General features: G+C 46.1%; 1 protein-coding gene across 1 annotated transcript; it reads left to right on the top strand.

Moving 5' to 3' along the window:
- The first annotated feature begins 1,044 nt into the window (after positions 1–1,044).
- Positions 1,045–7,083, top strand: BOD1 (biorientation of chromosomes in cell division 1). Its single transcript, XM_027682844.1, has 4 exons — positions 1,045–1,253; positions 2,532–2,656; positions 4,851–5,051; positions 6,273–7,083. The coding sequence occupies exons 1-3, from the start codon at positions 1,050–1,052 to the stop codon at positions 5,047–5,049; spliced, it is 528 nt and encodes a 175-aa protein (XP_027538645.1). The 5' UTR covers positions 1,045–1,049; the 3' UTR covers positions 5,050–5,051; positions 6,273–7,083.
- Positions 7,084–15,276: the final 8,193 nt, after the last annotated feature.

Raw genomic sequence — 15,276 nt, 5'->3', positions numbered from 1 at the left:
GATTCCATGATTCTGGGAGCTCACACCGCTTCCCAGAGTTGCTTAGTTTTAATCAGGGAGAGGAGGACAAGGCGTTGCACGTAAAATGTTGCTCATTCACTAGTCTACAAAAAGACAGGTGAGGCTGCACCTGTGCAGGGCATCTCCGTGGAGGATGGATCTTTACATTCAGGCACAGCTTGTCCTCCTGCATTAGGATGGGAATATCCTAATGAGCTCAACTATTCTGTACAGTGTGGTTAGGACTTCTGTGGTCCTGGCCAGTTCCTTCCAGCTCAGGATATTCCATGATTCTGTTATTCTCATGCGTTGCATTTTTACCCTGCAGTTCACAGGTGCAATCACAGTTATAAATGACAGTGATGGCTCAGCACACACAACCAGGGCAATCCCCTCTCCAGGACTGGTGTCCAGAAGGCCTCTGCTGCTGCCCTTCCTTTGTGTGGCAAATGAAACTCCGGTCACAACGGAAATACAGGATAATCCCACACAAACTGATGTTTTTTTCTGAATTTACAAAAGTGCTGTGCTCACTATGGTACAGAAACCACACTAGAGTCGCAACCTGGCTGGAAACCCACTGCCATATTCCGATATCCTGGCTGATAACCCTCTGGGACAGGGGATCCCTGACCCTCCAGCCGCACATCTGGAGCATCTGTGCGATGCTGAGGTGCACCTGGGCCCGCCGGCTGGCTGACCCTGCCCCGGAAGGACACAGAGAGCAGAGCCCTGCGTGCCCAACACCCTGTGACCGCCCTGGCCGGGTTATCCCGGCATCCCCATCCCCATCGTTCCCGCACAGTCGCCGGCTCAGCCCACATGGCGCGGCGCGAACTACAATTCCCATGATGCCTCGCAACAACAAAAACGCGCCCGCCCTCTGTCTAGCGCGGCCGCGCCGCGGTGCACGCCGGGATTTGTAGTTCTTCACCGGCGCTCGGCCGCCCACGATCCGTAACGCGCCTCCCGTGGAGGACTCGCCTCCCCGTGACGCTCCTCGCCGCGGTGACGCGCACGGGGCGCGCCGGCGGCGCGGGGCGCGGGCCATGTCGGAGAGCGGCGGCGGCGGCGGGGCCGCCCCGGGAGGGGGCGGCGGGGGCGGCGCGGGGGCCGCAGGGCCCGGACCCACCGACCCGGCCTCGCTGCCTCCCGGCGACCCACAGCTCATCGCCATCATCGTGGAGCAGCTCAAGAGCCGCGGCCTCTTCGACGGCTTCCGCCGGGACTGCCTGGCCGACGTGGACACCAAGGTACGGCCGGGCCGGGGACCCCTCCGCACCCCGCGAGTCCCGCACTCGGGGGCTGCTCTCTCTGTCCGCGGTGTTTCGTGGCCCCGCTGTGACCCCCACCCGAGCTGTTCCCGAGGAGATCCCGACTTGGAGCGATATCCACACCCCAGGGGAGGAACAGGCCCGAGAACAGGCTCAGCCTTTCATGTCCCAGCCCAGGCCTTATTAGGAAAAGAGTTTCCCATAAGAACAGTACTACTTTTTAGCCTATATTTTCCCTATTCTTGTATTTCCAGTGCTGCTATATTCCCAGTATTCCTGTATTTCCACTACTCATTCCTGTATTTCCAGTTTTCAAACCCAGACAGTTAAACCTTTCTCTAATGAGTCTCAGACTGTTCTATTTCTCAGACACTAATTCTCTGACATTAATTTATTCTCAGCCACCACGTGAACCCCTGAGCATTTGTTGTCCACATGAAGTTGGGTTGTTCACAGTTGCCCTGTCAAAATTCAGCACTTGTTGGATTTTGCTTTCCCCAGACTTTTTACTCTTTCAGCAAGAGCCCCGTCCTGGGAGCTGCAGGCGTCATCCAGGCCCAGCACCAAACCACTCCTGGAGCTGTCAGGTCACCTGCACAGAGCAGCTTTGTCGGTGCTACCCCCAGGACAGGCACCACACCTCTGTCACCAGCCCATCATCCCATGTGCACGTCAGACCCTGAAATATAAATGTCACCCTTTTGTCCTTTCCTTGCATCCAGGATGTGGATGGTCCTGTGTATTTATATGGGTTTGTTAGTTAAATTCCTGTTAAGTGCAATTAAGTTCCCTCAGATAGAACTCAAATAATTATCTCCTTATTCTTATATGTTCTTAACTTCTCTGTTAGTGCCACAGAGGCAAATAATTCAAGGTCTTTGTTAGTGACAATATTGCTCAGCCAATTTCCTAGGAATTCTGGGATGGAGGGTTTGCAGACAACAAGAACTTTGCTTAAATAACTCCTGTCTGCACAGTTTTCATTTCACTAAGTAATACCATGAGCAGACAACAATTTAAAAACCAATCTGTCCAGATATTTGAATTACTGTAACAACACCCTGAGTGTTCTGTGCCAGTTGTGTTCTCGGGCAAAACAAGATTCTCTTTGTTTGGAGAGTGAAAGGAGGGAGAATATAGACAACAGAGCAGTCTGTATGTGACAAGAGATGAATTGTGAAGGGCCCTGGCAGGACACTGCTTTGAGGTATTTTAGCTGTTCAACTGGATTTATTTTGATTTTTTTTTTTTTTTTAGCCAGCCTATCAAAATTTGAGGCAGAAAGTCGACAACTTTGTATCGACCCACCTGGACAAACAGGAATGGAACCCAGCCATGAACAAAAACCAGCTACGGAACGGGCTCAGGCAGAGCGTGATTCAGTAAGTGAGCACAGCCTGTAAAATGGCACTGAAGCTGTTGGATAAGTAACACATCCCCTAAGCCAAGTAAGAGTTTGCAGAATTAAGCTTTTCACAAGACTTTCTGCCGTGCTCTCCTGAGTTTCAGTATAATAGTGGATGCAATCTCAAAATGCACATTATTACTTTATCTGAAATTGGTATTTTTGAGTGGTGAAGTGTTTGTATTTGCTGTCCAGCCAATTTATTGCTGCAAATAGCCAGTGCTGTGCCTGATGTACTGAGCTGAATGACCTTGATCTTTATCTTCAGAAGAGGGAAGAGGCTTTAAAGAAAGAATCCTGAAGATGCCAAAGTTTGTGTGTATAGACTCCAACCACTGTCAGGCAGCAATCACCTGATCTCTTGCAGCAGAGAGAAGCTTTTGTACAGCTATTTTAAGATACTACATTGAGGGCCACCAAGATGATCAGAGGGACGGAACACCTCTCCTGTGAGGAAAGGCTGAGAGAATTGAGATTGTTCAGCCTGGAAAAGAGAAGGCTCTGGGGTGACCTAATTGTGGCCTTCCAGTACCTGAAGGGAGCCTGCAAGAAAGATGGAGAGAGACTTTGTACAAGGGTTTGGAGTAACAGGACAAGGGGGAATGGCTTCACACTGACAGAGAGTACATTTAGAGTGGATATTAGGAAGAAGTTCTTTACTGTGAGGATGGTGAGGCCCTGGCACAGGTTGCCCAGAGAAGCTGTGGCTGCCCCATCCCTGGAAGTGTTCAAGGCCAGGTTGGACAGGGCTTGGAGCAACCTGGTCTAGTGGAAGGTGTCCCTGCCCATGGCAGGGGGGTAGAACTGGATGACCTTTAAGGTCCCTTCCAACACAAACCATTCTGAGATTCTATGATTGATTTCCAGCATGAAATCAGAGAAAGCCAGATTAAACTGCTGCTGAAAGAATTAGCTTTAGTATCTCTTGCTGCTGCCTCCTAGCAGTCTGAAATATGAGCTTTGGCTTATTAGAAAGAGAAAACCTTTATGGTAAAAGGCGTGGGGAGAGAGGCAGTTGAGAACTCGGACATGGCACTTTTGCTTCTAAGGAAAACTAACAGAATGTCTGGGACACAGAACAAACTGTTTCAAGAGCACCTCCTAGAACCTGTAAATCACAAGTATGTCACATTAGTCTGTTTAATCTGTAACTAGAGAAGGGATGTCCTCCAATAGAAGTACAGAATTTCCTGTCATTACTCAGGGTCCTTGAGATACGTTTTTCTCAATGCTTGCTCTTATTTCATGTTACTGTACCACAAGAATGTTACATCAGAGAGCCTGTGATGAAAAGAGTGTAAAGTGCTCTTAAGCAGGCCATTAGTGTAAAGAGTATACCCAGTATTGGGGAGTTTGAAGGGTCCCTGTCACTCCTGGAGTTGCAAGGCTGAGCCCTGAGGGAGTCCAGATATGTTTCATGCAGGTGCAGCTGTGCTGTCACCTGGAGATGACACGATGTGCCCTGACCCTGCACCCTCTCACTCACCAGCATTCATGGCCTTAATAGTCCTGTGGCTCCTTTTCCCAGTGCCAGGCAACATCTCCATTTCCTGTCCCCTGCTCCCTTGCAGACATGACTTAAGCCTTTTAGACAGCCTGTGCCCCACAATCCAAGAGTCTGACGCAGCCCCTGAAGTAATAAGTCACTTCAATTACTAGTGTTTAGTCCAGAAACTTTGCTGTGTGCTCAGTGTCTTGTTTTTATAATTAATACCCATCTGTCTAGACTAACAGTTACAAGGAGCGAGTGACAGTCCTGTTATTAGGGGGCAGGGCTCTTCTCCCTCCAGTCAGCCAAAGAAAAGACTGTGCTCTCACCTGCCCTCCTCCTCAGAATAGCTTGTTTCTCTTGTTTGTGCCAAAATATGTTTGTTTGCTTTCGTGTTGATCTCATTTCCACATGAGCCCTATTAAAAGTGGCTCTTGTCCAACGTGTCATTTAAGTACCTGGGAGACCAGATGTGAGTTGTTAATTCTGTAGGGAGCAGTGAGAGGGGGTGAGGGGTAATAAGTGATTGAAACAACTCCCTGTTAAGGATCTACAGAGTAGGCTGCAGTTCTCACCATGTTAATGCTAATTGCAGTTGACAGGAGGGCTCTGGAGAATTACTGGAGGAGATCGGGGAGAAGTTTTTCAGAGGAGCTGAATGACTTCTTTGTCTTTGTTCAAGGTCAGGAATGCTGGAAGCTGGAGTGGACAGAATTATTTCTCAGGTGGTGGATCCAAAACTAAACCACATCTTCAGGCCCCAGATAGAGAGGGCGATTCATGAATTTTTGGCTGCACAAAAGAAAGAGGAAAGTGTGCCAGCTCCTCCTCCAGAGCCTGAGAACAAGGATCCTCCTGCTCCATCTCAGGATGCCTCCTAAAGGTCTTGTATCTCTGCACTCACTGCTTACATTTTTCATGTACCTCATCTCTCTATAATGCAAGATAGAGGAGACATTGGTTCTCCCTGGCTTGGCAGGGAGGACACTTTGATCAGCAGCGTGTTGTCAATGTCACACAGTCATCTGAGCTGCTCCCACTGAAGTGTCTGCTAAAAATACACTGGGACTGAAGACATAGGTATGATGTAAAACAGCTATCAAGGAACACTGTAGACTCTGCCAGTGCTGATTTTAGAGCAGGCCAAAAGGCCTTTTATGCCAGTAAAGCACATGCAGAAGAAAAAAAAGCATATCCAGCAGTGATTGACTTGGAATTGGCTTGTTAGCCTTCAGAACTATATCAAATGGATTAAAAATATATATCCTTTACTGAAACACAGCCAAAAGTAGAGTGGTGACAAGTTATTGTGCTTTAGCATTGAAAGGTTTAGATATCTCTTCTTTGGAACATACACTGGAGTGTTGAATTGTTAGTGACCGAAATAGTCCCCAGTCGAGTAAGGGTAACATCTCTGGGGGTGAATAAGTTCATTCCAAATTAACTGGTTTAAATAGAGCAACCTGTCTCTTTCCAGCTGAAAGGACTGAGGGTGCCTTTGTTGCAAACAAGTTCATTCTGGCTTTTGTGATTAAAATAACTCTAGGGACCTCAGGGGGCAATAATTGCTACTCTGTCTTAGCTCAAATGACTATGTGCCCATCTTTGCTAAGGCCCTGGATCTAAACGTTGGTTTTAATTTTGAGGCCTGTGTGCACACTACTGAGGAACCACTATCTTGATGGGAAATTCCAATCTGCAGCTTTGCTGGGGAACCTAAAGCCATACTGCATGAAAGGAATTTAATGGTCAATTGTTCCATCTGCCAGGATTTCTGAAAGCAAAAATATTCCTTCTCATCTACAGCTGATTTATTAAGAAGGAACAAATAACCTACAATAGCTGTTCTAATGCTTGGAATTACTAGAGCAACTAGCATGGGGTTTGGCTCAACAGTGTAAGTTTTAAGTGCCTGTACTGTCACCCTGAGTTATTTACCTTTGACTTGAGCTTTAAGACCTGAGATCTTTGCATTTGTGTGGTTCAGGTAGTTTAAAAGTCCATTATAACCCTCAGCAAAGTGCAGCTGTTAATATATTCTAGTCTGTCCAGATGCAGTGACTTGTACCTGTATGTCCTCTGAACTCTCTTTTTTTTCTTGCAGGGAGTTCTGATACTGAGCAGCTGCAGTTGCAACACGCCCTGTTAGATTGGCAATGGATTGCTGTTCCCTTTGGTGCAGGACTGCTGTCTGCCAAAGATGAATAACCTTTATCAGACCTGTGGGAAGGCATTGAAATGGTGAAATTCAGGTGCACCTGGAGTTCTGTGTGCAGAGGCGCAGCCAGAGTGTGAAGATATTTTTGCTGTGAACTGCAGAGAGCAGCATGTATTCATTAGTCATGGGGGTGGGAAGGAAAAGGGAGTTGGCTGTTGTCTGGAGGGGGTAGGGAAGTGGTTTGAGATGATACTAATAGCATGAAGAAAGGAAAGAGGTTTTGGGGTGGGATATTCAAGTAAGAGCTGTCAGATGTCCTTGGATACAAGCCAGATGAGAGGAAGCATCTTGCACCTCGGCTGCATAACACAGCATTGAGCAGTAGATGCCAAGTCAGGTGTAACTGCCTGCTTTAGGAAGGACATTTCCTGTTTAAAACTGGAAATAAAGCTTCAGGATCAATTATCTAGATAACCTCTCGTGCATCACAGGAACATGTTTACAGTTGGCTATGACTATAGCTGATTTAAATCTTATTTCCTAAGTAGCTCTGGGAAGCAAAGGGCAGCAGAGCAGATGATCAGCTTAAAGACTTCTCTGTCCTGTGAAATTTCTCAGGTGCCTAGTGGAAACTGTCCTATGCTTTCAGCTTGAATGCATGCAGTGTCCTCTGGATGACAGTCAAATAGAGAATGTGATCAACTATTCTGCCAGCAAATGTCCACACCTTTTTGCAATAAAATATTTCAAAAAGCATCTCTGAGCCCCAGCTTTTTTAGATTTCTTTTTTTTTTCTTAAGGAAAAACTACTTAAAGAAATCCCAGAGTCCCAATTGCTGGAAACCTAGTGAAAAGTGTGACCTTACACAGCTCATGGGTTAATCCAGGTTTAACAATGTGGGCTTGTTTCATATAATGAAATAAGATGGTTATTAGTATTCCTTTCCATATAAGATGTCTTAAAAAAATCTAAAATATCATGAAGACTGAATGAGTAAAGGACTCTCTCCTGAATGTTGGTTTGGTGGTTAAAGACTGCTCTCCAAATCAGTAGTAGATGTTTTTCCTTAGAGCCTTAAGGGCAGCTCTTGGCAGAAAAAGATCTCTTACCTCCTTGGTAGGGTGTCTCGACCACTTCTTTGAAACTGAACCATTTATTCAGGAGAAAAAATGGTTCAAGACTCTAGAAAGAGCAAATGAAAAGGATTCTGACTGTGCTTAGGCAAATTCTGTATTACAATAGCAGTAGTCAGGGAGCAAGGACACCAGTTCAGTTTCTAAAAGTAGCAAGTAGAACTGGATTTACTGCAGTGAGGGGGGAATCTGAACCTGCATTTCCTACCTGAGGAGTGCTTTAGCAGATGAACGAAGGAGAACAGACTCAGCCATTGTGGTTTTTGACAGGTTTCTCCATTGTTCTCTCTTGACTGTGGTGCTGCGTTAAACTGAGCACTGACACTGCTGTGCCTTTGGTGGGGCTCAGCCTGTGCACAGCTGCAGTGACTGTGGGAACCTTCAGAGCAGAACTGAAGCACCTAATGAGTTCAGGCAGCCAATCCACATTTGGGATCATAGGCTTTAATGTTTGGGCTCTGAAGTCCTTGCTTTGGATCACAGCCTTGGATGTAACAAGCTTTGGAAGTACACCTGACATAATGGGACAGTGACAAAACTTATGATGAAGAGGTGGTAGGAAGAGCCCTTTGATGATAAACATCTGTCCCTGGTGACTGATACAATCAGGATCCAGCCTCAATAACTCAGTGATAGTATAGAAATCTCAACACTAGAACAAAAGAACAAGTTTGTACCCACTGTAGAAGTGAAACTGTTCCTGTAGCAGAATGTTGGACTAAAGTTAATGTATGATTCAGTTTTTGCTATGCTCGATGTGTTAAAGACAGTCTGAGGAGTTTGCTGAGGCAGAGGGGCTTAAGAGACTCAAATTCAAGAAGCAGTTCTCACATTGTGCAGACATCTCAGTTCAAGCAGCACTTGCAGCACTGCAGAACTTTCCTTACTTTCACATCATGTTCCCTTCTTTCCTATCAAACCCTGGACTGCAGCCTTACAACAGTTCTGGTGTCTGTTCCTTTGACAGTGTCCCAAATGCTGTCATGTTAGAAAAACTGAGAGCAGAAATCCACTGCCTTTCCCCCATTATTCCTGAAAAACGTAAATGTAATGCATATCACCAAACACAAAAAGCAATCCAGGTTATTTTTACAAACATACGCATTTTAGTCCAAGATAAATTTAATTACAAGTACTGAACAGGAGTTAAAATGATGAATAATGTGTTTCTAACATTCTTGAAGTAAAACTGATTCTTGCTGTAAATTATTAATAGGAATTTTCTGAATTTTTTTTTAATTTTTTTTCATGCAATTCTTACATAAAATAAATTGATGATTCCTTAGACACTGGATATGTAACTGTTCTGTGATAAGAACTCCAGAGATGCAGATAACAACCTGGAACAGGTTACCAACAGAGCAAGGCAGCCACCACAGCTCCTGATCATCTCAACAAGACCAGTTTCACCTGAGGGTGGATTTTGGACACATGCATTCCTGAAGCCCTTTTGCAACTGCAGAGAAGGTTTTTGACTGGGTCATTTGGTTCAGGTTCAATACCACAGCATTAATTTAACATAATCAGTTCAGGAGACATCTCACCACTGTGCTGCTGAGTGACATGGAAAGAGTAACTCAGTGAGTAAAGGCTTGAGCCAAGCCCTTCTCTGCCCTCATCAGCTGTTTTATTGACCAATATCAAGTTCCTTGGCAAGTCAGGCACTGACTCAAGCAGATTTCACCAAAAGAAGCAGGAACAAAACTGCCATTTCTATGTGATCTCTAAGGTCCAAAGCCATTTGATGATTCTGTGATTATATATTTAGGCAGTTCCTGGTTCAAACTCACAAGGGACTGGAGCAGTTTAACTCTTTCACAGATATTTTGTGGTTTATACTGTAGTGAAAAATATATTTTACCAGCTTTCTAAAAGAGAGCTCAGCTCAACAGCTCGGGAGCAGTCAGGGCCTCTCCTATGCACAACCACGAACACAAGTGCAGGGACTCCCTATTCCCTTCCCTCCTTTTCACAGCGTGGCTGTTCGCAATTCGGCCGTAAGGGGGAGATAAACTATTACTGCATTTCTCCGTCCCCGTGCCTCGGAGCAAATCCCAAGCAGATACAGAATTCCAAAGCCTTTGCTGACTCCTGAGTGAATCAACTCAGCAAGGTGTGGAGACAGCTTTCCCGAAGTGTTTCCACAAACTCTTTACTTGTCTAGTGCAAATCACACAGTAGATACTGTCATTTTCGAGAGGTTTCCAAGTAATAGGAAACAAATATCAATTAGGATCAGGGGAAAAAAGTGAACAGCCCAAGTGATCAGGGAAAAAAAAATCAGATTTAATATGTGAAACTATAAATTCTGACCTACCCAAATCTGTAACTCACTGATCTGGTCTGGGGTGAACAAGGTTGAGGCTAAAACAGTAACAGTAGTGCCTGCAGCTCCAGCTGGTTGTGCCATGAGATTGTATCAGAGTCATTGCTTCAGTTCCTGCATTTTTGTGATTCAGGTGCTGAGCCCACAGCAGTGCCGAGTCAGCCTCAGGAACATGACTGGGCAATAACCAGCTCTTGTCTAGACACCATCAAAGCCACGGCATAGAGAAATGTGTTACCTCAGCCATCAGACTGGGAGCTGCTCCACCAAAAATTCCCTCCAGCACTGGGACAAGCCCAAGGAAAGGCACCACAGCAAAATGCAGCAAGTCCAACCCACCTGTCCAGGCTAAAGGAGTGCGAAGACCTCCTATTCCACTGATTTCATCTTGCTAACTCTCAAAAGAATTAGTACCTTTTGCACTAATATCTTTATAACAGATCCATTTTCTAAGCAAATAGATAAAATAAAATCCCCAAACCAGTTCAGGTCTTGGCCCTACAAAGAATTCACATAAGGACAGATGGCTGCAGTTTGCTTTGCAGAGCTGAAGCCCTTGGGAAGTCCAAGCAACTTCATACAGTAAAATGCATCCATTTTGGAAGGGATTTGTAACAGAAATAGAAAACCATTACCATGAGTTTCATATTTCATTGCAACTCTGCAAAAGGGAGATAAAATAATCCCGTTTCAGAGAACACTCATAAATTTCACATTTTCTACAAGGGGGCAGCACAACCGCAGCAAAAAAAGAGAAAATCCAGCCGTAACTCTTCCCCCACAGCACTCCCAGTGAGACACCAAGGCATTAAATCACTCCCCTCTCTAGCTCCTCCTGCTAAGACTTAGTCCTCTAAGTAGTTATGTCCAACTTCTACCACCACAGCAAAACCAGGACTCCTTTGACCGAGACAACCAACCTCAGAGATCACCAACACCAGCCTGAGCTCCACACCTTCACTCACTGGCTTCTCCAACCAGCAAAAAACAATGCTACAAATGCAAGACCTTGCAAGAAGCACCCTACCAACAAAAAACCTTTCAAGGAAATCCAAATAAAGTCCAGTTCACCCTTACCTTGCTCTGGAGAGCCGTCTGCTCCACTCACTCCAGGCTCTGGCACTCTCTGTGTTCCCAACTGACTCAGCCCCAGCTGCAGGGGCTCAGTGGAGCAGTTGATCTCACCTGCACCCAGGGCACATCTGAGCCCTTGTCTTCCCTCCCCAGGGAAGGAGCCAAGCTGTTTCACCTGCAAAGAGGGATAACCAGCTGTAACCCTGCTTGAATCTCCACTTCCTACAGGGGAGCTTGGACATAGCCATAATCTGATGCAAAAGCCCATCTTTCCCCAAATGGTATGGAAAAGTGGGATTTGGCAGCTGCTGGCCCCACAGGTGATTCCTGGCAGTTCCAGCTCCCCACTGGCTCAAACACGCAGAATTGGCAGGTCCCCGAGGCTGACACTGCTCCCCAAAATATCCCATCCGCTTCCTCCAGGGATGTCATGAAGGTATAAGGGGTGGGGGTTGTCAAGCAGCCACCCTCAGTGGCTTATTATGGGGACAGATTTCTTTCCCCTTTTTACCCATGACTAAGCTCAGCGCAGATTCTCGGGGGTATCGGAGGGTACTGGGGGGGGGGCACCGGGCGGCCGCTCCATCTCGAGCAGATTTACAGCAGCCTTCCCAGCCCCCTGGGCTGTCGGGGAGCCGCAGGGGTCCGGAGGGCACGGGAGGGGGTTGCTGTGGAAACAGCACGCCCCAGTCAGCCGATATCGAGCCCCCCTCGCCCCTCACCCCCCGGCCGCCACTGCCGACGTGCTGGACCGCGGGTGCGGCTCCTGGGCTGGGATCGGCAGCGCTGGGCTCTGCGAGGGGCAGGGGAACAGGAGGAAAGGAGTTTTATCAAAAAGACAACCTGATGCAGGATACAAGACATGGGAGTTTGGGTTTGGCTGCCTTTTTTTTTTTTTTCTGAGGAACATAAAATCACAATTTTTCCCACCAAAACCAAAGCCTGTCCATAAGACGCCGCTATTTTGCCGTTTGGCACCACTTTCACCGTGGGGCTGCTGAGGAAAACAAGGGGCTGAACCAGAGCTGGTCACCCCAAAGCCCAGCTCATCCTCAAGCTGCAGTGTTTTTTGGGTAGAAAATAAAACATTTACCTGGTTACAAGACTCACTGACACTCAAATCAAATTTTGTGTGTTTTGGGAAGCTGGTCTCCTCCACAGAAAACAGAAGAAAGAGTGGAAGTTTGGTGGGTAAGCTTAACCCAGGTCCCTGTCAGTTGAGCCATTTCGTATAGTTTTTGTATCAAGGTAGGGTTTGATATCAGAGTTTCATGGGGAGCACTGGGCATGCAGAACTCAAGGGGATCACACGTCCCTCCCAAAGTCTCACTGCCCAGCAGAGCTGCCTGAAGAAAGTTGTAGTGGGAATTTGGGCATGAAAACCAAAGAAGCAAATGAATGAAGTGCTGCCACAGGTGGAAGAGCCATCTCACGTCATGGTATCCTTAGGGACAAGTGCTAGGAAGTCTGCACCACCACAGGGAGCCCATATAAAGTCCCATTGAAGCCCACATGAAATCCCTGAAAGCACCTGTATAAAGAGGCAATTGATTTCTTGGCCAGTGCTGCAGACGTAAGAAATTCAGGGAAATGTGAATTTGGGTATGTTTTTAATTAAATATTAGGACCCTTTGCACTTTGTCCGTCCCAAGGGCACTTTGTCCGATCCCACTTGAGAGAAGGGCTTGCTATCCCAAAGCCAGGGAAATCTTCCAAGCTCGTAATTAAGAAATGTGTCCCTGAAGGATTTCCTGACCAGGATTACTCCAGGTCTAAGGACCAATCTGGGTTTTGCTTTGATTTTCAGCCATCTCACCTTTAGAAGCATTTGTGAGATGATTCGCTGCCTTGACCACTGATCTTTCCAGAACAGATTAAAACATCCTGGTCTGTCCCTCTCAAGCTCCGTTCCTTCTGTTACGCCTGAAAGAAAAACCTCTCCCAGCCAGAACTGTTTTACTCTGGAGGCTTCAGGATTTTGAAGGGAGCAGCTCTGAGAAGCAGTAGGAGAGATGACAGAGCTGCCTTTGAATTTAGCTGTGATGAATAATTTGTAATTTCTGTAGATGTAATATGTATGACATCCCTTTACCTCTGTGAGAGCTTTTGACTTGACTGCAAAGAGTGAAATCAAAGGGATACTAATGAAAGTGAGCTGAAGTGAAGGCAGAGCTCAAATACCAACCTGCAGGACACCAAGTCACTGGGAGTTACTGGAAAGTGATCAATGGAGAATGATCCCAGCCACACCAGCGGTTCAGACTTCTGCAAGCATTAACCCAGGGCAGTTGCAATGTGAGAGCCCATCCAAGAGAAATAAAGGCATGGAAATAATGTTCTTGGGGACTGGAAAAGGGTTCCAAAAGAAACAAGTTTACAAGATACTGGCTCATAATAGTAATTAAATTGCTCTCACTGAAAAGCAGTTGATGCATAGCAAAGAATTGGTCAAAACGTATAGAACTTTAATCAGAAATAAATGGGGAGCCTTTTATCAGTTTCAGTGGAGGGTAGAAAGTTTGAAAGGGCACAGATACCCTTAAACAAGGTTCTTCAGTAAAAGGTCTGAGGAATATGAGGAGGAGGAGGAGAGAGAAAATGAGAAGATTTAAACTGCCCATGTGGCAGCAGCACTTGCCTGGGCCACAAGAGGCACACAGTGGGATTGTCCTGTGCAGGGCCAGGAGCTGGACTTCAGTGATCCTTGTGGGTCCCTTCCAGTTCAGGATATTCTGTGATTCTATGATTCTAAGATTCACTCTGCTCACATCCAGCACTTTCCACCAGCAGCCTCACTCTGCAAGATAACACATATTAACACTGCTGACACCATATCATCCTAAAGATCTGGATTTCCTTTATACAGAAAATCAGAGGCAAATCTAAATGGCAATAAAGTTTCAGGAGGTCTTAAAAGTTCTAGGAATCCTGTGCATTTTATTAGGTGAACTAGCAATTCTGCGGTAAAAATTGCTTTGGGTTTTGCTGTTCAATTGTACTTTTCCACATTGCTTTGAGCTTTCAAGATGTTAAAGAGTTCAGCCTGCAATGCGCTTTGGGCTGCAGGCAGGGAATGCATTTGTAAAACATTACATGCCACTTCTGCAGAAAATGGGAGTCCTCCCCATCAGCCACGCTCTCCCATTTCTAGCAGAAGATGGTAATAAGCATAAAAGAAGAACAAAATCTAACTAATGGGAATTTAAACAATCAGAAATTAAATGATGACAGCGATTATGACAGCTCAATACTTGGTAACACCTTCACCTTTCCCAGATGTCAGAGGATAAGCTATTTTTACTGAAAAGAGTTGGTAGAAACTGGAGCTTATTTGGACATCTGCAGCAGAAATTGATTTAAAGTGATTTGAGCTTTGAAAATGGGGTTGGGAGGCAACTCATTGGGCTTTATTTTTCTGGAAAAGGGGACAGACCACTTCTCATTCTTGGTGCAGGATCAGTCTCTTCACTGCAATGCCTGTCAGTCACATTTAAATATGTGCAATATTTATTCTTTTCACTCTCTGGATCTAAACATTTCATAGGCTTTGATTTTAGACTTTGCCATTGGGCAAGATGAAGGTGGTGCTTCCTCCTTTCGGGCATATCAATGCTCTTTTTTTTTTTTTGAGCTTTTTTTCTTGTTCCATCCAGGGCAGAGAAAACTATTCCCTAAATCACAACATTATTTCCCACTTCCACCCCAGCCAAGTTTCATCTCCCACCACCACAGTCCTTCCACTGGCAGTGGGTGATGCCCCAGTGCTGACCTGAGCCCAGCTCACGTTTATTCACCCGTCGGCTCCATCGTTCCCACTCCAGCCCTGTGCTCAGCCATGGCTGAACTCTCCGTTCTCCCCATCTGTCTGCTGAGTCTGCCTGGGCAGGAGCACGTCAGCTCCATGTGCCAGAAGCACTTGATCCATTGTAATATTAAGTTTCATGCTGCAGCCTTCAGTTATGTGACCCGGAATGTTTGACCTGATGTCAGAGGGGGCCTCGGGCTACGCAGATATTTCCCCGGGGCACCCTGCCCTCTTTCTACCGAAGGAATCTGATCCACCAACAGGAAAAGAATAAGAATTTTCAGCTGTCCCATCTCCTGTGAAACAGTCTGTGCTACATGTGTCTAATGTAAGGTGCTCCTTATCTACTCACTTTCTCCTTTTTTCCTCTCTAGGTAATAATCCTGTGCCAGTAGCCTTGTAAGAAACATGTATTTTTCTTTTTCCACAGTATCTTTTACAGCCAACACCCCAAATGGGCTCCTGACTCGCAAGGTGCTAAAAAGCTGACAACCCTGTTATCCACAGAAATCCAGGCAGGCCAAAGGCATGCAGTATTTTGCAGAATCAAACTGCATTTCTGGGATTCGGTTCATCCCTCATGGAAATCCAGACACCTCTGGGAGAAGTGA

The sequence above is a fragment of the Neopelma chrysocephalum genome, unplaced genomic scaffold (assembly GCF_003984885.1).
Source record: "Neopelma chrysocephalum unplaced genomic scaffold, ASM398488v2 Primary Assembly neopelma1_63, whole genome shotgun sequence".
In the NCBI taxonomy this organism is placed as follows: Eukaryota; Metazoa; Chordata; class Aves; order Passeriformes; family Pipridae; genus Neopelma; species Neopelma chrysocephalum.
Note: the sequence above shows the minus strand (reverse complement) of the source record. Positions and strands in the feature narration are given on the sequence as shown.

Bases quoted from the DNA above. Each gene is read 5' to 3' on its own strand.
- BOD1 (XM_027682844.1), top strand. From the start codon at position 1,050: ATGTCGGAGAGCGGCGGCGGCGGCGGGGCCGCCCCGGGAGGGGGCGGC. The intron at 1,254-2,531 runs GTACGGCCGGGC...TTTTTTTTTTAG, and splicing joins TGGCCGACGTGGACACCAAG to CCAGCCTATCAAAATTTGAG. The intron at 2,657-4,850 runs GTAAGTGAGCAC...TCTTTGTTCAAG, and splicing joins CTCAGGCAGAGCGTGATTCA to GTCAGGAATGCTGGAAGCTG.